This window comes from Delphinapterus leucas, chromosome 14 (genome assembly GCF_059928025.1).
Source record: "Delphinapterus leucas isolate spDelLeu-1000000601 "Yukka" chromosome 14, BTC_Dleu_Yukka2, whole genome shotgun sequence".
Taxonomy (NCBI): Eukaryota; Metazoa; Chordata; class Mammalia; order Artiodactyla; family Monodontidae; genus Delphinapterus; species Delphinapterus leucas.
In genome coordinates, this window is record NC_143142.1 from 25072442 (window position 1) to 25091321 (window position 18880).

Genomic DNA, 18880 nt, shown 5'->3' on the forward strand with positions numbered 1-18880 from the left:
AACTCGGGGCTTTCCTTCTCTCTCGGGGCCACAGGAGTTTGAGATCGAGCTGGAAGGCTCACAGACCTTGAGGATACTGTGCTACGAGAAGTGTTACAACAAAAGCAAGATCACCAAGGAGGACGGCGAGAGTGCAGACAGGATCATGGGGAAGGGCCAGGTGCAGGTGAGGCTGCTGCCCTCTGCTCCCTGCAGGGTCCTGTCTGCCCCCACCACCGCCATGTAGTCGTCCCCCGGCCCCGGACGCACTCACCCCAGCTCCAGATGCTCTGTGATCTTCCCCACTTGACACGCAGGGACACTGAGATGGGGGTGAGGCAGGCCTGGCTCTGAATCATCCGCCGTGGGAGACCTGGGCTGGCACCTTCGTGGGTCCTTTTCTGCCCCTCTGTCTGTCTGTCTGTCATGCCCCGTCTTGTCCCCAAAGGAATTTCAGATCCACCTGTTTTTCCAATGGGGCTGCCGTGCCTCCATGGCCTCCGGAAGACCCCAAGGCAGGCCGCTGAGTTGGTGCCCTGGGTTGCAGTTGGCAGTTAGGAGCTTCCTCTTCTTGGAAAAGCATGAGAGCCTGAGTCTACCTGCCTGACATCCCCTCTCTGGCTTCTAGACTCAGATTCCAGGGGGTGCAGCTGCATCCCTCCTGGGGCACAGGTCCCCCCCTGGAGTTGTCATAGGAGCCCCTGGTGGGCCAGGAGTGTCTGTACAGGACCAGAGAGGGGTCCCAGGTCCAAGCCATTCGGGTCCTCAGTCCTTCCAGTTTACCCAGGCCCTGGAAGCACCCCCCACCCCCAGCACTCTCACCGCTTGGCAGACAGGAGCTGCATCACCTGCCTGGCGCTTCTTGCAGCCTCACCTGCACGCTCCTGCCCCCCGTGGAGAAAGCCCCGGTACCCTCTTTCTTTACGGGGCATCTTACTGGACCCAGCTAAGCGGGTTCCTCCCTACTCTGCCCTGGAGGTGGGCCCTGACTGTTCCCCACTCCCCCTGGTGCCCCGGGACCCCTGGATGAGGCCTCCTGGCGGGGGAGTGGTTGGACATTCCAGGTGCCAGTCAGAGGACAGGAAGCCCCGCCTCCCTTCCCTGGGGCAGGAAGTGAAGATCCTCACAGCAGGAATGACAGGAGAAAGGGTGACTCATCCCTGGGTAGTTCGTCATCTCTGTTGGCAAGTCTGGGAGTCACCACTCCAGCTGGCTGGCTTCCCCACCTTGGAAGCTTATTAGGGAATTTGATGGCTCAGCGTCTCCAGGGACCCCTGTACGTTGAGAGCAGGTCTGAAAGCAAAAACGCCCCTCTGATCACCCTGTTCTGCTCCCCTCACCCACCCACCAGCTGGCGCCACAGCGGCAAGACAAAGACACAGGGAGAGGAAGCCAATGACAGCTGGGGCTGGGCTCTCCTAAGGTGGAGACGGCCCAGGGTGTGAGGGGACGCCAGTCCGGGACGACACTCTAGTGAGCCCACTGAGGTTGGGGTGTGTGTTGGGGAGCAGGGCGGCAGCCTCGCCTGCACAGGGAAGGCAGGACTCGTGGCCCCTCTTGGGCGGGGATGGTCCACGAAGGCCGGCTCCTGGTCCAGGATCGCTTGGCGGCTGTCCTGGACCTGAGACCTGCCTGTGGCTTCCATCCTGGGTGAGAAGGGGATGGTCCCTCCTTGCTACCTGTCAGCCCAGGGTTCAGTTGGGCCAGTTTTAGGGTCTTGGTTTAGAGCTGGGCTTCTGGGTGGAAAAGCAGAAAGGCAGGCCAGGATTTATCAGTCGTCCCACCTCTGGCGTCCCAACCAGGGACCTGTGGCCAGCCAGGTCCCTCCCTCCACCAGGGCCACCCTGCGTGAGCTTGGCAGACAGGGTGCTGCGTGGGTGGCTCCTGTGGGTGCTGCCTGATATTTACTGCCTTGCAGCTCATGTGCATTGACTCCCCGCAGTGATCTTGAGACCCAGCCTTGTGTCTCCACATAGATCTTGTCCACCCTCCTGGCTTTACGTGGGATCCCACGGATTCCAACCTCACTGCTGGGCCGTTTTGTTCTCGATGGATGCTAGGGCAGTCCCCAAACGGTGCTGTTCCGTGAGTGTCCTGAGCTGGATGCCTTTGAGTGCCGCCGTGCGTAGGCACCTGCCTCATGCCGGTCATCACTCTGGTCATTAGTCGTCACCTCTGCTGCTCGAGGATGGCTGTGGCTCCCTTTGCTCCCTCCCGCTCCCCTCCGTGTCTGTACCTACCCCCAGCCCCAGCGTCCCTCACCCACACGCACCTTGCAGAGCCTACGATGAGCTGACAGGCTGGTGCCCAGCTCCTTTTCTTGGCTCCGGTTCCTCCAACCTTTGACGCCAGTCACCTGCACCCTCCACGGCTGGGGTCCCAGGGGTGGTGGACTTTGAACTGTGGCCTCTAAGCACTGCCGCTGGGTAACCGAGGGTCTCAGGAAGGAAAAGAGGAAAGAACTGACACTCATTTTCCTCCTTTACTGAGTCAAGCCGTCTTTGGAAACCCTCTGCCTTGATACATCTTGATGTAAACAGAACATTTCCTTATGCTCACACTTGTGTTCTCCGACAGTCAGGGGGTACCAGGTGAGTGCCTGCCCCATCTGGGGAAGATGTGAGCGGTGAGGTTAGGGGGCTGGTGAGGGGCGCCTCCCCGAGTCCCTGCTGCTCCCGATGTCTGATCCCAGCCTGCGCTTCCCCATCCATGGTGCTTTGAGCTCCTCAGACAGTCCTCCTTCCAGTAGGACCCAGACGTGAGATGGGAGGTGGGGAGGGGTGGACTCTGTTAAAAAATACGTTCATGGCCTTGTTAAACCAGCAATGCGGACTTCATTCCAGGGGGCTGTCGAAATAGGAGAGAGATGGGGCTCAGCTCTGAAAACAACAAGGAAAGGTGGGAATTTACCGCCCGGGGGACAAGGAGCAGATGGAAAATGACTGAGAACATCAATAATGGTGGTAGTAAGATAACACCAGGGCCAAGGGGGTTTCTGGCTAAGCCGACCTAATGGGATTCTTGCTAAAGACAGACCCAGGTGATCAGACATCACCAGGGGACGGTGGGGAATGAGTAGCTTGGTCAGATGTCGAGGTTGCTTAGTTATCGAGCGAGGATGGGGGATTCTTGCTAAACTGACCTAGCAGGATTCTTGCTAAAATTGACCTCTTGAGGACATGCCCCAGGGACAAGACCTACAGGCATACCTCAGATATACTGCAGTAAAGCGAGTCATGGGAATTTTCTGGTCTCCCAGTGTGTATAAAGGTTACGTTTACACTGTACTGAAGTCTACGTGTGCAGTAGCATTGTGTCTGAAAACACAACGTAAGTACCTTAATGAAAAAATACTTTATTGCTGAAATATGCCAGGCAGCATCTAACAATGCAGGGTTGCCACAAACCTTCAGTTTGTAAAAACACGGTGTCTGCAGAGCACAGAAAAATGAGGGGTGCTTGTAGTTGGAAAGCAGCTCTGAGAAGCCTGTAGATTTGAGTCAAGGAGAGACTGTCAAGTCCCCCACCCCCACTGCACCTCCTGGGACCTGGGGTGAGTCATAGCTGTGTCCGCCCAGACTCGTTTCCTCACCTGTGAATGGGCGGGGGGCGTGGAGCTGTGCGTGGGGGCGGGGGGCGTGGAGCTGTGCATGGGGGCGGGGGGCGTGGAGCTGTGCGTGGGGGCCTTCAGTGTCAGCTGCTGCTGTTACTATTATTATTTGTCGTCACTGTTGTTAGTGGACAAGGCTGGCTTTGGCTCCGCCCCCTCATCTCTGCTTCCCTGGGAGACACGGTGGGAAACCCCACTCTTGAGCCATCATCACCCCGGGGGGGATCCCAGAGGGGCAGGAGGGGCGTTGGTGACTCAGGCTGTAGGCGGCCAGGGGGGGACCTTGTTTATGAATCGGGATCCTCAGGAGGAAGAAGGAAGGAAGTCAGGGGAGGGTGGTCACGCCAGCGACACCCTGGGACCCCAGCCAGGCCTCTTTCTCCCTCCCCCTCCCCCACGGATGCCTTTTTTCTGTGGAGGGTCCACCTCGGGGAGGGCGTCCATGACTCCCGGGGTCCAGTCTTCCTGAGTTGGGGCTTTTCCCAGTAAATCCAGGTGCCTTCCGAGCCGGGCCATGTGCGAGGGGTGTGTGGCCCTGCGTGTCCTGCTGCGGGGTTGGGGGAGCGACGCATGCCTACATCCCCCAGGTGCTCCCTGCCCCAGGTACACACCTTAACTCGGAAGCTCAGTGGAGAGCCCTTCCCATGGGGGGGGGAGGTGCAGCACCCCAGAGTGTCCGAGGAGTGCCATGGAGAAGTGGGAGCCAGCCAGGGGTCAGCGGGCCCCAAGGGGCCAGGGATGGAAATCGGACACACCTGCCTGGGCCAGAGGTGTCAGTATCATCCGGGGAGCTCGGTCCCAGCCCCCCAGGTTAGGGTTCCGGATCCATGTGTTTTTACCCCCCTGTTGGTGTCGGTGAGTGGTGGGTTCAGGAACCGCTGGCTGGACTCTCAGGTTTCGGCCCCTGCTCTTCAGGTGACTGTCCTGGGTGAGTTGCCAGGTCCCGCTTCCCTCCCCGAGAGATGGAGCCCCCGAGAGACGAGGGTGGGGGACTCTCCCTCCAGAACCCAGGGTGGGTGAGCTGGTTAGCTCAGAGCACCAGCCAGGGACCAGGAAGGAAGAGGGACAGGCTGTCCAGTGGGGATGTGGCCCCAGGATCGTTGCGGGCAGGTGTAGAGGGTCCAGTGAGCTCCCTCTTCAAGCCAGATCTGAGGCTCAGCGAGCTGTCCGTCCTCAGACCCCAGGAGCCCGCTGTGCCACCCTAGTGATCGATGGCCTCCGTGCGCCAGGCCCCGGGGAGCCCGAGGACAAGAAGACAGCTGCCCCCAGTCTTCACGGTCCAGAGCTCAGAAAGGAGGATGCTGCAGATGGGCCTCGAGGCGGAGCAGGCCCTGCCTGGGGCAGCCAGTGGCCTCGATGGTGCAGTTATGTCAGAGGAGAGAGGAGTCAGGACAGACGCCTTCACTGAGGGTCATTGCGTCTGGGGCTTCAAGGGCTGGTTCCCTGGGTGGAGATGAGCACATCCTAAGCTCCAAGAGCAGCCGGATTCATGGGGATGTACGGGGCGCCGTGGTCTGAGGAGTCGCTGGGCCAGGACAGGGGCCCCAGTGCCCCAGCATGTCCTGGGTAGGGAGCGGGGGGCATCACCAGGGTCAGCAAAGCCCAGGGAAAGTGGAGCCTCACGCTATTGTGAATTTCTTCCTTCAGTTTTCCTTCCCTCACTTCCCTGTGCAATGTCCTGTCTCTTCTGCTCAGAGGGTAACTTTCTATCACATCCTAGAATTTTGTCTGCTCCCATTTGCATTGCTCTTGCGTGTGTCTTGCTCAACTCACAACTCAGGTTCTGATGGGAGCATCAGAAGTGATTTTTTTCTTTTTTAATGTTTTATGTCTCATGTGAGCCTCACGGGTGAGACTGGGGCCTCGGGTGTCTGGTTTGACCCTCACTTTATTTGAGACTACAGCTCTGGGCTGGCTCAGGGTGGGACACGGTTTCCCAGACTTCTCCTTCAGCCGGGAAGCTTGTACCCAGACTGGGTATGGGCCAGGGGGTCCAAATGTGCCCCTTTTGGGGCGTCCTGGCACCCACACTCCAGCCATCACCAAGCTGTGAAGTATACCCACTCAGTCAGTCTCCCCATTCGACCACCAGTTCTGGGCCATTGTGCCCCGGGAGCCCAGGGGAGTGCCTGGCAACATCACCAGATGTGGAGGTGCCACCAAGACTTGCACACACATGTTCTCAGCAGCACAGATCATGACAGCCTCAAACTGGGAAGAACCCAAGCATCTACCAGCTGCTGGTGAGTAGATAAGCTGTGGCGTGACCATACTGTGGAATAGTATGCAGCCATAAAAAGGGAAGGATGTTCTGGCACACTACAACGTGGATGAACCTTGAGGACCTTCCGCTCAGTGAAACAAGCCAGTCACAAAAGGACAAATACTGTCTGATTCCACTTGAATGAGGTACCCAGGGTAGTCAAATTCATGGAGGCAGAAAGTAGAATAGAGGCCACTGTGGGGGTGGGGGTGGACAGAGAGTTATTGCTTAATGAGGCGGTTTCTGTTTGGGAAGATGAGCAGGTTCTGGAGATGGACATTGGGGATGGTTGCGCAACACTGTGTTTGTACACGTTTACATTACGTATTATATGCATGTATGTGTGGGCACAGAGATACCACAGTGAATGAAACAGAGAAGGCCCTGTCCTCGGGCCGCTTGCATTCTAGGAGGAGAGATACACACCAGCCAAAGTGTGGATAAGAGCCCTGGAGACCCGTCAGGCAGGAGGGAGATGGGGAGGGGGCAGCTGATCCTGTCACAAAGTCCCCGAGTCGCACCTGCCATCAGGATCATCTCAGGACCACCCACGTTCTGTCCACATGGCCGTTCACCGTGCCGGGGCCACGTGTGCGCATGGGGATGGAGGTGCGGTGGGGGGAGGGGTCAGAGATGAATGGGGTGAGACGGTGTTGTAAAATGGGTGGTGATTGTTTTTTACAAACATTTGAGGAGGATTTTAGATGTTCAACTGTAAAAGTTGTGAACATGTAAAGCCACAAGAGCACATCCTTGTACGGATTCCCTGGGATTTGTCCTGAAGAAGCATATCTCTGCCACCGTGGGGAGAGTGGTGCTGGGACCCAGTCCCTCCCTGGCTCTCTTGTGGTCCAGTTTGGGGCCCAGTATCTTTTCTTCGTTAACTGATATACCATGCAGTGCATCCCTTTAAAGTATGTAAGTCAGTGATTTTCAGTAACTTACAGCATTGTACAACCGTCACCAACAATCCTGTTTGAGAATGTTTCCATCCACCCAAAACCCTTGCCCCGTTCCCACCCCCAGGCCCGGGCTGACCCGCTTTTTGTCTATAGATTTGCTCATTCTGCGTGTTTCCTATAAACAGAACCATACTCCATGACGTGGTCTTCCTGACTGGCTTCCTCCACTTAGCAAAATGTTTTTGAGGGTCACCCGCGTCATAGAGCGTTTACTTTATTCCTTTTTTGGCTGCACCACATCTCATCCGTGTATCCGCTCTCCACGTTTTGTTTATCCACCTGGTCGCCAGTTGATGGATACTTGGGTTGTCTCCAGCTTGGGCTTGTGATGGTTAATGCTCCATGAATGTGTGCACGGTCTGTGTGTTAACAGATGTTTTCCTCCTTCCTGTGTGGAGACCCATGAGGGAATTGCCAGGTCAGGCAGCCAAGGTTAACTTTGTGAGGAGCTGCCCTACTTTTCCAGAAAGGCCACAGCAGCTCACGTCCCCGTGGTGGTGTCCGAGGGCTCCTGTTTCTCCACATCCTCCCTGACCCTTGTTACCATCTGTCTTTTTGATTGGTGCTGTCCTTTGTCTTTTTGGGTGTTGCTGTGGCCTGGTTGGGGTTAGGGAAGGTCAGGAAGGAGTTAAAGATGGAGAGGATAGAGCTCCCGAGAATAGACTGGTGAGAGGAGAAGCAGGAGAGCAGATTCCCCTCCTGGGGGGAGTCTCTGGTCCCCTCTTAGGGACCACTCCAGGGAGTGGGTTACAATGCAGACACGTGGGGCTCAGTCGGGAGGGCTGGGGAGGCCCCGCTGGACCGTCCTGGGTGTTGACAGTTTCCCGGAGGAAACTACAGTCTCCAATGAGGCTGGTGAGGAGGGAACAGCATTTCCATTTTGGACAGTTCGGTCCTGCCACCGCCCAAGCTGGGGTGGGTGAGAAGATGCCCCGGGGTTGTCCATCGGTGACCCGTTTGGCCGTGTCTGCTACAGAGCAGGCAGGGCAGTGCCTGGTCCTCAGCGCCTGCCCCATCCTCACCGCCTCCCTGGCTGGTCGCACAGGACCGTCTTCCAGGCAGACCTTGGGGCAACCGTCCACCAGGCTTACCGCCCACATTTGTTTCTCGGAGGCCCCCCTTGCCCAGCCCTAGGAGAGAGAAACGGGGACCTGGACCTTCCTCCTGGGAAGACAGGTGTGAGCAGGCCCTGTGCCCACCCAGGCCCTGTCTCTGAGCAGTTGGCGCATTCCGTGCTGAGATCCTGACAGCGGCCCTGTGTTTTCCCTCGTCTGCCGTTTTCCGGCCCTCTCCCCTCCATGGTCCCCACTTGTTTACTTCCCTGTGCTTTCAATAGCCCAGGACAGAGCGTGCCAGCCTTGAGTGTTGTTTGGGGCTGGACGGAACCGAGGCACGGCCTCACCGTTGCGTTATTCTCATGCTGCTGCCATTCTGCTCAGCACGCTCTGTTTGTTGGAGCCGAGCCAGCCTCGGGACCGTCTTCCCACTGGAGCCGCCCGGGCAGCGCCGTGGCCCAGGTCTGCACTCTGGGGGCTAGTGCGCGCCCCGGCCTCTGGGGGCCCGGTGGAGGTGGGGCTGGACGTCGGTGCTGGGGGTGGATGGTGGCACCAAACTCCCTTGTCACTGGGCCAACTGGCTGTGCTCTGGGGGCTGTGGGATGTTCTCCCACCTGAGTCCAGCCCCGGCAGTGCCTGCCGTGATGGGGGTCACTGGCTGCGGGGAGGTGGGGGGGTGTCCCCTGAGCACGTCTGCCCTGAGGCAGACTGGCCGGGCAGACACGGGTTACTCAGCGCCTCCAAAGTCACCGACAGGAAACCAGCCACTTGAGAAGGACGCTTGGCTTTTCTGGGCTTTGGAGAAAATAGTGACGCATCGGAATTCCCAAAACCAATAGGCTGCTGGTGGGGGTGTTTTTCCCATACAAACAAAAAGTAGAACTCAGGGGTGATGGGAAACTTTTACCTTGGCTAGACTGCAGGGGCGGGGCTTCCCGAGAAGCCTGGTCAAAAGGCGGAGGAGGCCGGGAGCTCGCCACACTGCTGCCCATCGCGCTCCTGCCCTGCCACGCTCCTGTCCATTGCGCTTCTGTCCATCACACCCCCGCCCTGCTGCCAGCCCCTCGAGCAGCAGGGCTGAGGATGCGAGAGACACCATGTGCAGCCGCCCTGCAGGGCTTCCTGCGGTACCTCCACCCCAGCCGGGCAGGCCGGAGACGGGTGGCCTCTGTCGAAAAGCACCTATGTGCTTGCGGCACTGCCCTGTGGACACACATCCGAAGCCTCGTGTGCAAGAGCAAGGTGGGCCTGCGGGTGGGCCGGGGATTCCTGGGTGGGTGGTGCCAGGCAGGGTCCCTGCCGCCTGGTGTCGGGCTCTGTTCCCCTCCCTGTCCCTCTCCTGGTCGGCTGGGGCTGGGCTGTGTGTGCCAGTCTCTGTCCTGGGAAGGGGAGAGGGGAGAGGGGCTTAGTGATTACCGTTCTTTGGAGGGAAAGGAAAGGTATCTTTCTGCCGCCGTGTCCCCCTGTTTACAACTGCCAGATGTGGAGGGAAACCGTCCCTTTCCTTGGGAGCAGCAAGAACCGTGCCTGCCCCCTTCCTTCCTGCGCGGCCAGGACACGGAAGCTGGGGGTGAGGGACCAGCAGTGCGCATCCTTCCCTCCCGCCACACCTCTCAACAGCCAGTTGAGAGCTGGGAGCTCCACTGGCCCCAGAGCTGTGAGGGCCCTGTTGTCACCCCCCTGCACGCACCCTCCCCCAGAGGAGGTGTGACCCCAGCTGGGTGTCGGGAAGCACCACGTGGGAGTGCGCTGTGACTGCTGTCTGCTCACAGACCTGCCCCTCAGGGTGGGGTCCCCACAGCCCAGGAGTGTGGCCCCCGAGGCCCTCCTGGAAGAGAAGGAGAACCTGTCACCGCATGGCCCAGGAGGGAGATGCTCTGCCTCCCTCTGCTTGTCTGTGTCAGTCTGTCCATGGCATTTCAGATCCTTGCGAATGGTACCCAGTAGGATCTAGAGGGGAGGTGAGGAAGGCTCACCCCCAGGAGTACCTGTGATGACCTCTGTGCCAAGCGGGGGCAGGGGGAGGGCCTGGGTGCACACACCTGAGAGGTAGGGCTTCGGGGCCTCGCTTTCCAGCTGCCTCCCCTGCACACGGCCCAGGTGGCTGTCTCCTCTCGGGTCCCTTGTAGCGGATAAACAGGTGATGGCTGCCCTGAGCACGCTGTGCGCAGTACCGCCATGTGTTGGGGTGGGGTGCACGTGTGTGCAGCACTCATGAAGTGTAGTCCTGCTCTTAAGCAACTTTCTAGTAGCAGAAATGAACCATCACCCAAAGCAAGCGATGAAATCCCGGGGCACCGTGCAAGGAGTGCCAGGTTATGTGGTGTCGGATGGTGGCTCCCTGACCTCGCTTCATACCAGAATCACCTGGGCAGTTTTTGGTTGTGCTGCTGTCAATTCTGCGGAGACTGGGGAGGTATTTCTTTAACAAGAGCTCCCAGGTGCTTATTCGTCCAGCCCAACCCGCTGGTATAGAACATGCGCTCCCCAGAACAGGGGAAATGGAGCCCTTGTGGACAGGGGACACGCAGCCTGACCAGGAAGGTCAGGGCATCTTACAGCAGCACGGTCAGGTGACACTAAACAGCAGGGTGCCGAGGACCGGCGCTCAGACAGCGCTCTATGCGATAGAAGCGAGAGGGGCTGCAGGGAGCCTTTGTCCAGCCCCCTCGCCAGTGGCATGATTTGGAGCTGGTCTCCGGGTCCTTCTGGGCCTGACTCTGAGCCATGGGCCCGGCCTGGACTGGAGACGCCGCCTGCACGGGCTCCCACAGCCAGAGCTCGGGGCAGTGTCCCCAGCTCTTGGATGACACACCCCCAGGAAGATGCTTTTGAAATCGGGCTTCCCAAAGTGTGTCCAAATCGACTGTTCAGCCTCCTCCGAGCTGCATGAAGCACCTCTGATGCCGGGGGTGGGGGCAGGGAGCAGGACGGCAGGGCTGCCAGCACTGATGTTAGCTCCCATTGGGAAGGGACCGGAGGAGCAGGGTACAGTCCCCAAGCTGTTGCTGACTCATCCCGGGGGCAAGCCTGGGCTACAGGCAGCAAAGGTCTGGGGGCAGGAGGGCTCTGAGATGCCGGGGGCTTCTAGCAGGTCCTCTCCTCTCTCAGGACCCCTCTTGGTCTCTGGATAGCGGTGCTGGCCAAGGTCTGGCTCCGATTCGACTTGGACATGGAGAAGTAGCAGGCTTGGGCCGCTGCCCGGCCAGGCCTCTGCACAGATCCCAGGGCATCTGATAATCATGGCCCCTTGCTTTCAGCTGGACCCCCAGGCCCTGCAGGACAGAGACTGGCAGCGGACCATCATCGCCATGAATGGGGTATGTACCCATGGGGCTGTGTTGGCACCCGCTTCCTGCCAAAGGCTGGGGTGGTCCCGGTCTCTTCCAAAACAGTCAGAAGGAGGCTGAGCCTGAGCCGGTGTCTCAGGGGGAATGTGGCTGGAGGAGGCAGAGGCACCGTGGGGCAGAATCGCTGTGTGCAGGCGGGAGTCCGCCTGGTGGCTGGAGTGCAGTCACCCGCCAGGCACTGAGCATCCCTCCTCAAATGGCAATCCAGTGGCATCATGGGGACAGACAGGGCCTTGACCCTGGGGTCTGCCCGTAGAAACTAAGACCCCTGATTAGCCTTCAGTTCCCCAGAAGAATTTTTTTTTTAACATCTTTATTGGAGTATAATGGCTTTACAATGGTGTGTTAGTTTCTGCTTTATAACAAAGTGAATCAGTTATACATACACATATGTCCCCACATCTCTTCCCTCTTGCGTCTCCCTCCCTCCCACCCTCCCTATCCCACCCCTCTAGGTGGTCACAAAGCACAGGGCTGATCTCCCTGTGCTATGCGGCTGCTTCCCACTAGCCATCTATTTTACGTTCGGTAGTGTATAGATGTCCATGCCACTCTGCCCCAGAAGGATTTAGACCTTAAAAAGAAAAAGTACTACCACACACCAAAAAAAGTCTGGGCATGTAGGACAAAATGTTACCATTTGATAGATAATTCATCTTTTTGTTATATTATTCTCTATACTTTTTCTCTAGCGTTTTGTTATTGTTGTTAGAATTATATAAGAAAGAGAAGCAATGGGGTCGTTGGGGGAGGTTCTGCAGAAGCTGGTCCTTAGATCACCCTGACCATTCCTGGCTCTTGCTGAGTTGGACTAGGGGCCACCCCGCACCTGGACCTTGCCCTGCGCACCCGGGGGGTTGGATAGAATTGCTGAGATCCCGGGGCCCCTGGAAACACAGGCTGTGAGGACCAGGAGGGTGAGAGGGTCGTGCCCCCTCCACTTGCAGATTGAAGTGAAGCTGTCAGTCAAGTTCACCAGCAGGGAGTTCAGCTTGAAAAGGATGCCTTCCCGAAAACAGACGGGCGTCTTCGGAGTCAAGATCGCCGTGGTCACCAAGTGAGTGGTGAGGGGTTGGGGCTCACGCGTCTCTCGTCCCTAAGGACCAAGGGCACCCCCGCCCCAGGTGTTTCTGGAGGAAAGAGCAGGTGTGGGTCTCCTGCTCTGTGCACAGTCACTGCACGGGGACGCCTCCCAGGCCCTTGGAGCACCGTGCTCGGCTGCCTCCCATGTTTACCATGAAAGGTGTCCCCATGAGCTCAGAGGTGTCCCACCCCCTTCCTGCTGCCCGCGGAGCTGCGCTTGGCAGGATTTTCTTCCCTCGCTCGGAATTTGTCACGATCAGGCCTCCTGTTCAATGATGGAAACGCTGCCCCTTTGTCACGGGTCAGTTGCCAGGAGAAGCTTGTGTGTGGGTGTGGGGCAGTTTTCAGGGACACAGGCCGCCTCCTGCCAGAATCCATTCGCTTCCCCGATTTGGAATCTGGCCGGGCCCTGACCTCGCTGGTCGTCAGGCAGGGACCTGCGTCAGACGCTCCCTGGACACCTTTTGTGTCCAAACACTGCTCCCTGCTCCCGGCTGCACCCCAGTCGTCCCCCCCAGCACCTCCGGGTGGCTCAGGGCGGGAGCAGAGCACTGTCAGCAGGTACCCCAGAGAAGCACTGCTTGTGAGAGCGTCTAGGGACAGAGCTTCGCCGGGCTCCCGCATATGCAGTCACTAAACTAGACTGAAGCTGACCCTCCAGACAGCAAGTCTCCTGTGTTTGAAGTGCTCTTACCCCGGCGTCCTGCCTGGAGCTACTGGAATTGCCCGTTGTTAGGACGAGGAAGAGAAAAGTGTTAGAATCACAGGAGTCTGAGCACTGGCGTGAGGCAGCCCCATGGAGCTGGTCCTCTGGCCCGGCTGCCTGCTGGGCTTAGGGCTCACCTCTGCCCCAGGCCTGAAGGGGTCAGGATTTTCCTCTCGCACAGCAGGTAGGGGGCAGGGCTGAGACCGGGTCCCCTGACCCGACTCAGAGACCAGACCGCTTTCCAGGACCCTTGCAGTCACCTGTTAACCCAGGGCCTGGGATCTTTTAACTGACTTCCAGTGGCTGACCTCAGTTAGAAAAGCCTCCTGACTGTCCCTCAAAGGTCGTGTGTGACTTGTAGGGTGTCCAGCCATCTGGAGCTGTTGGAAAGGCCCCGATAAGATATAAGCAGTGATAATCGTGAGATCTCAGAACAGAGAGAGAACACACAGAAGGCTCTGGGTGTGCCCAAACCTGGGTGCTGCAGGTGTGCAGAGAGGTGTGGGGATCAGCCCCACTGCAGCCCGAGCCAGCGCTGCCAGGCACTGAGGGCATCCCCTCCCCTGCAGGAGGGAGCGTTCCAAGGTGCCCTACATCGTGCGCCAGTGCGTGGAGGAGATCGAACGCCGGGGCATGGAGGAAGTGGGCATCTACCGCGTGTCCGGAGTGGCCACCGACATCCAGGCACTGAAGGCGGCTTTTGACGTCAGTGAGTGTCGGGCTGGACAGTGCGGGATGGTGGTGTGGGCACAGTGCCCAAGCCGAGATCCCGGCGTGCCCGTTTATGTTACAACGAGAAGGAAATGGCACTGTGGGAGGAGGTTCTGCACAAGCCAGTTCTTAACCGGTCCTGACCACACAGGCGTGGCTCTTGCGGAGTTGGACCAGGGGCTTCCGTGGGGGCGGCCCCATCTTGCACCAGGGCTCTGCCTGCTTGCCCCCGGCCGGGAGTGGAAAAGAGGTGCCAACCAAAGCCCAGGGGTCAGTGCATCTGGCTGCAGAGAAGCCGGTGGAACTGCCCCAATGGCCAGATAAGGACACGAGACCCCAGAGGGTCCTGGAAGTGGAAGGGGGCAGAGCCAGGGCTTCGGCCTGGCCTGGAGCCCTGGACGTGTGGGCCCAGCCACAGTTACAGCTCCCTTTGGATGGCCAGCAGGGGCCCGGCCTGTGGCTCAGAGGGTAGAAGCGACTCGGGGTCCATTGTGGGCCTTGTTCTACGTCTGTGCTCTCTCCAGACAACAAGGACGTGTCGGTGATGATGAGCGAGATGGACGTGAATGCCATTGCCGGGACGCTGAAGCTCTACTTCCGAGAGCTGCCTGAGCCCCTCTTTACCGACGAGTTCTACCCCAACTTCGCCGAGGGCATCGGTGAGTGAGGGGGGTCAGGGGCGAGGTGAGGGAACCCGAGTTTCAGCCCAAACCCTGCGTGTGGCGGGGGACCGAGAACCAAGCCGGTCCCGAGAGGCCTCTGCCCATCCTCAGCGGACTGCCCGCTGTCCCGGTCCCTCCAAGTCGCCCGAGAGGCTGCAGCAGCTGGCGCTGCTGTGGACACGCCTGGGTGCGGGGTCCTGGAGGCCCTCCTCCTCATCTACCCCAGGTCCTGGCCCCGTCAAGCAGGGCTTCAAGCCCGACCTGACCCCCAGTCCACCTGGAGGGTGGGGGGCACTGGTGCATGGGGCAGCTGCGGCCTCCGCACCTCCCTCCAGGGCCATTCAACAGAGGACCTGGCCCCCTGGGTGCACAGGGTGATGTGATGAGGGGGCCTTGGGGCCTCGTGGCCCTCCTGCTTGTCACTCTTCCTGCTTTATTCCAAGACCGGCTTCCCCTGCCTTGGGCTCTTCCGAACAGGAGGCGGGAACGGCCGAGTGTGCCAGGGGGGCAGCTGTGCCCGGCGCCTCCTGCCGCTGGTCCCTTTGGTGCTGTTGACCCCTTTGAGATTCAGAAAAGGCGTCCAGGGTGGCTAGCTCCCCACCCCAGCTCCCACCACAGCGTCCTCAGTGGGGGCCAGTGCTGTGAGGCAGGACGGTGACGGCCCTGGGCTGTCCTGTGTCCTCCGACACGGGCCCTGGGAGAGGCCTCCAGCCCATGCTTGTGACCCTGAGAAGTAACCGCCCCGCGCCCCCCGCAGCTCTCTCAGACCCCGTGGCAAAGGAGAGCTGCATGCTTAACCTGCTGCTGTCACTCCCGGAGGCCAACCTGCTGACATTCCTCTTCCTTCTGGACCACCTGAAAAGGTAACCCCAGCTCCTATGTGGAGGCTCAGGGCTCCGGGACCCCCAAAGGCAGCAATGGGGGGGGTCCTCCGTGCTCCACTGTCTCCCCGGTGTCAGACTCCCCGGCACCCAGGGCCTTCTCTCTACACCTGCCCCGGTCTGTGGTTGTCCCCTCTGGGTACCAGAGCCACTGCCACCCCCATCCCTCTCTGCCACGGCGAGTGGTATGCTCGGATCACCACCACCACCGCCCCCCATCCATCCCGAACCGGCCCCTCCGCCTGGTGGCCTTGAGCACTCTTCATCCCGGGCCCCTCTGACCCAGAAGGGCCAGGGTGGGGTCTGCTTTCTGCACAGCTGGGGCTGAGCCCTTCCTCCCGGGGTGGCCTGGGTCCTTGCCCACGTCCATCCTCAAGGTGGTAGCACCCGCTCTTCTGCCTCGGCCCTCCGCAGGGTGGCAGAAAAGGAGACAGTGAACAAGATGTCCCTGCACAACCTCGCCACGGTGTTCGGCCCCACGCTGCTCCGGCCCTCAGACAAGGAGAGCAAGCTCCCCACCAACCCCAGCCAACCCATCTCCATGACCGACAGCTGGTCCCTGGAGGTCATGTCCCAGGTACGATGGCCCTTGCCACCCGGCCTTACACAGGTGGCCTCTGTCTGCCCCTCCCTGCATCCTGCCGGTGGTTCCCACCGAGTTGTGCAGGGTGGGTGTCCAAGGTTTAGAGAGGGACTTGTCCAGGGCCACGAGGCAGGGAGGAGTGGGGAGGACCCAGGCCACTGCTTTTTCCTCTGTACCTTTGTGGGGTTTCTCAGGGCCCGCCCCACCTGGCCGTCCTCCAGGGGCAACCAGATCTCTTGCTGTGAGAGGCTTGTGTCACCAGCAGGGCCCTCGGGGCTCTGCTGGAAAGGCCTCTTCTCTGAGCCGCTGTCCCCTCCTGCTCTGCCCGGCAGGTCCAGGTGCTGCTGTACTTCCTGCAACTGGAGGCCATTCCTGCCCCAGACAGCAAGAGACAGAGCATCCTCTTCTCCACCGAAGTCTAAAGGCCCAACTCCACCTCCAAAATGGCGGCAGAACGGCCTGGGAACCTTCTAGGGAAACGGGCTATCCACAGAGCAGGAACCGAACCTTCTAGAGGAGTCATTAGGCCACCCCCCAGGGCCGGGTTGCTGCCAAGAGACAACTACCCAAGGCAAAAGGCCAAGTGGCCTGGGCAGTTCCAGGCCCACCTCCGGTGGGGCCTGGGAACTCTGGGCTGGCCTCAGACTGTGGTTTTCTACGCCGCCACCAGAGGGCGCCCCAAGCCAGCCCTCGTGTCTCTGGTCACGGGCCTGGGCGGGACCAGGCAAAGGGAGTGGTTTTTATGCATTTAACTTATGAGAGTCTAAAGATTTCTACTGGATCACCTGTCGAGATGCACCCTCTTCAGGGAGAAGGGAACAGGAGCAGATTCCCTTGGTATCGTGTCTTGAATAAATACTGCTGCTGCTTCGTGCCCAGGGGCCAGGCCCTGTCCAGCGTGGGTGGGGGCGTTTCGATTTCCCAGACTTAGAAATTCGACTCCTGTTTGTAACAGGTTTGAAAAGCTAAATCTACACTGTGTAGCGCTTGACCCCTTTCACCTCCTTTCTTCTTTCTTTCTAGAAGAATTTGTGCAGAAATGGGTCTTCTTCCCGTTCTATCCTGTTGCTTTGTTTTTGCTGATCACGTGCCCCTCGGAAGGCAGCTCCCTGCGGAGCTGCGTAACGTCCAGGACCGGACAGCAGGGGAGGGACGCCCAGGCTGCGCACTTTATGGCTGGTTGTCTAGGGAGAGTGATCCTGTTCACCGTCCCGACTACCCCACCGGGCACGCACTCTCATCAGCTCAGAAGGGCCTTGATCTCTGGCCTCCTCCGGCCTGTGGCCCATCTACCCCCAAATCTCCCTTCCCCTAATCGTGTCCCGCCCCGCCCCCCCCCAGATCGCTTCATTCCTCGCTCTTTGCTACACACACTCAGCAAACTTTTGTAAAGTTTTCCTCTGGGCGGCGGCAGCTTACCGACAGCTTGTTTTAAACTTTGATCTGAATAGCCTTTTGATACTTGAATATTTTTAAGTTTTATACATAGTTTCTAATTTTTTTCCTAACAGATTCAAATTCCTAATAAGATACTAGAATGTACTCTGTGGACAATCTATGTCCCAGCGGCATCTCGTCTTCCTCTAAGCGCCAGCTCTGTTTCCATCAGGAGCCACTTCTGAAGTCTCCTGAGCATCTGGAATTGGGGTTCGGGGGGGATTAGGAACAGGCTGGGCCGAGGGTAGGGGCTGCCATCCCGAAGCAGGTGGAAGGACAGAGCCCCCCACGCTCCACACACCTGTGCGGAAGCCAGGATGCGCCTGGTAACCCTCCTGACCATCTGACTTAGAGGAAAGAGAACTGGGGAAACCACTAAGTATTTTGAAGAAACAAGTCTGTGAAGAATTGCATCACTTTTTTCAAAAAAGGGATGGGGGCGAGGAGAGAAGAAACTTCCATGCTGGACTTGCAGGAAGAGAGGATGTAGCTGAACCGGAGGAGGGAAACGGTGGCATCACTCAGGAAAAGGCGTTTGCTTGTCACGCGATTAGACCAGTAACAGGTAGCACTGTCCAGGACCCTTCCCATGTCCCTGGCGGGGTGGGAAGGCTCAGCTGGTGTGTCAGCGGGCAGCTCCTGCCCGAGGTCACGGCACACAGGGGCCCGTGTGCCCCCCCAACTCTACCCTCTGCTCACGGACCTGCGGAGGCAGGGACGGAGAAAGAAGTCACTCGAAGGTCTTAAGTCTGCATACTGTATTTATTTAGTTGTACTTTTTTCTTGTGAGGAGAGCAGACCCACCGTTTTAAAGCAGTGCTGCTCTCCTGGGGGATGAGCGGGGGGAGCAGGGTCCTCTGTGCTTTGCACGTCTCTGGGATCCATGGGTTTCCCGGGCCTCCAGTCCCTGGCCTCTTCTGGCCTGGCTTCCCATCCCCGTCTGGCCCTGCAGGGGAAACACACTTTACTTAGAAAAGCTAGACCTGGCCCCGGTTTCTTTTTCCCTGGAGCCTCATGATTTGCGTCTGTCGCATCGAAACTGGAAAGCAATCTCTCAGTGTCTGTGCCAATTTTCGTTCCCTCCCCCCACCTCCTTCCTCTATTTGCTTTTTATTTATGTAGGATGCGTGGTGTTTAGTGATGGAATGACCACTCTTTCTTGTTCAGCTGTCAAAGCACTCCTTTGCCGAGCCTCAGTGGTGGTGGTCGCTTTGGGTCGCTGGGCGCCCCTGTCGTCCGTCTGACACTCAGGCCTGAGGGTCGGCAAAGCCGGTGGGCAGGTGATTACCTGGAGGCCAGACGTGACCTTCCACAAGGCTCAGCCGCTGGACTTGGCAACGAGAAGTGATGCCTTGCCGTCTGGGCCCTAGGTCTGGGTCTGGAGCCTGAGCAGAGGGCAGCCCAGCCTCGGGCTGCAGGTGGCAGGCAGTCTCTCCGCAGCCACATGTCTGAGTTTGAGCTCGGCCATGTCTGTACCACCACAGGGGAAAGGACAGCTGCCACTTTCATTAAAGTTCCCCGAGACGACTTGTGTCAGTGGTGATGGCTGCAGTAGAAAGAAACACCATGATCGGAGCCTCTGGGAGCATCCCCGGAGC

The 18880-nt window shown here is 58.9% G+C and overlaps 1 protein-coding gene across 5 annotated transcripts in view; it reads left to right on the forward strand.

Annotated features, from left to right (window-relative positions):
* BCR (BCR activator of RhoGEF and GTPase) overlaps positions 1–18880 on the forward strand; it is a 108082-nt gene that overhangs the window by 80566 nt on the left and 8636 nt on the right. For 3 of the 5 annotated variants that reach the window (XM_089894789.1, XM_089894787.1, XM_089894788.1), the window contains 7 exons: positions 35–166; positions 11130–11189; positions 12167–12276; positions 13578–13717; positions 14244–14378; positions 15139–15244; positions 15677–15839. In XM_089894789.1, the coding sequence (XP_089750915.1) occupies positions 35–166; positions 11130–11189; positions 12167–12276; positions 13578–13717; positions 14244–14378; positions 15139–15244; positions 15677–15839 (846 nt within the window). Of the gene's footprint in view, positions 1–34; positions 167–11129; positions 11190–12166; positions 12277–13577; positions 13718–14243; positions 14379–15138; positions 15245–15676; positions 15840–16177; positions 18810–18880 lie in introns of those variants that run through there. The other 2 variants (XM_022551501.3, XM_089894786.1) reach the window with 2 other exon arrangements.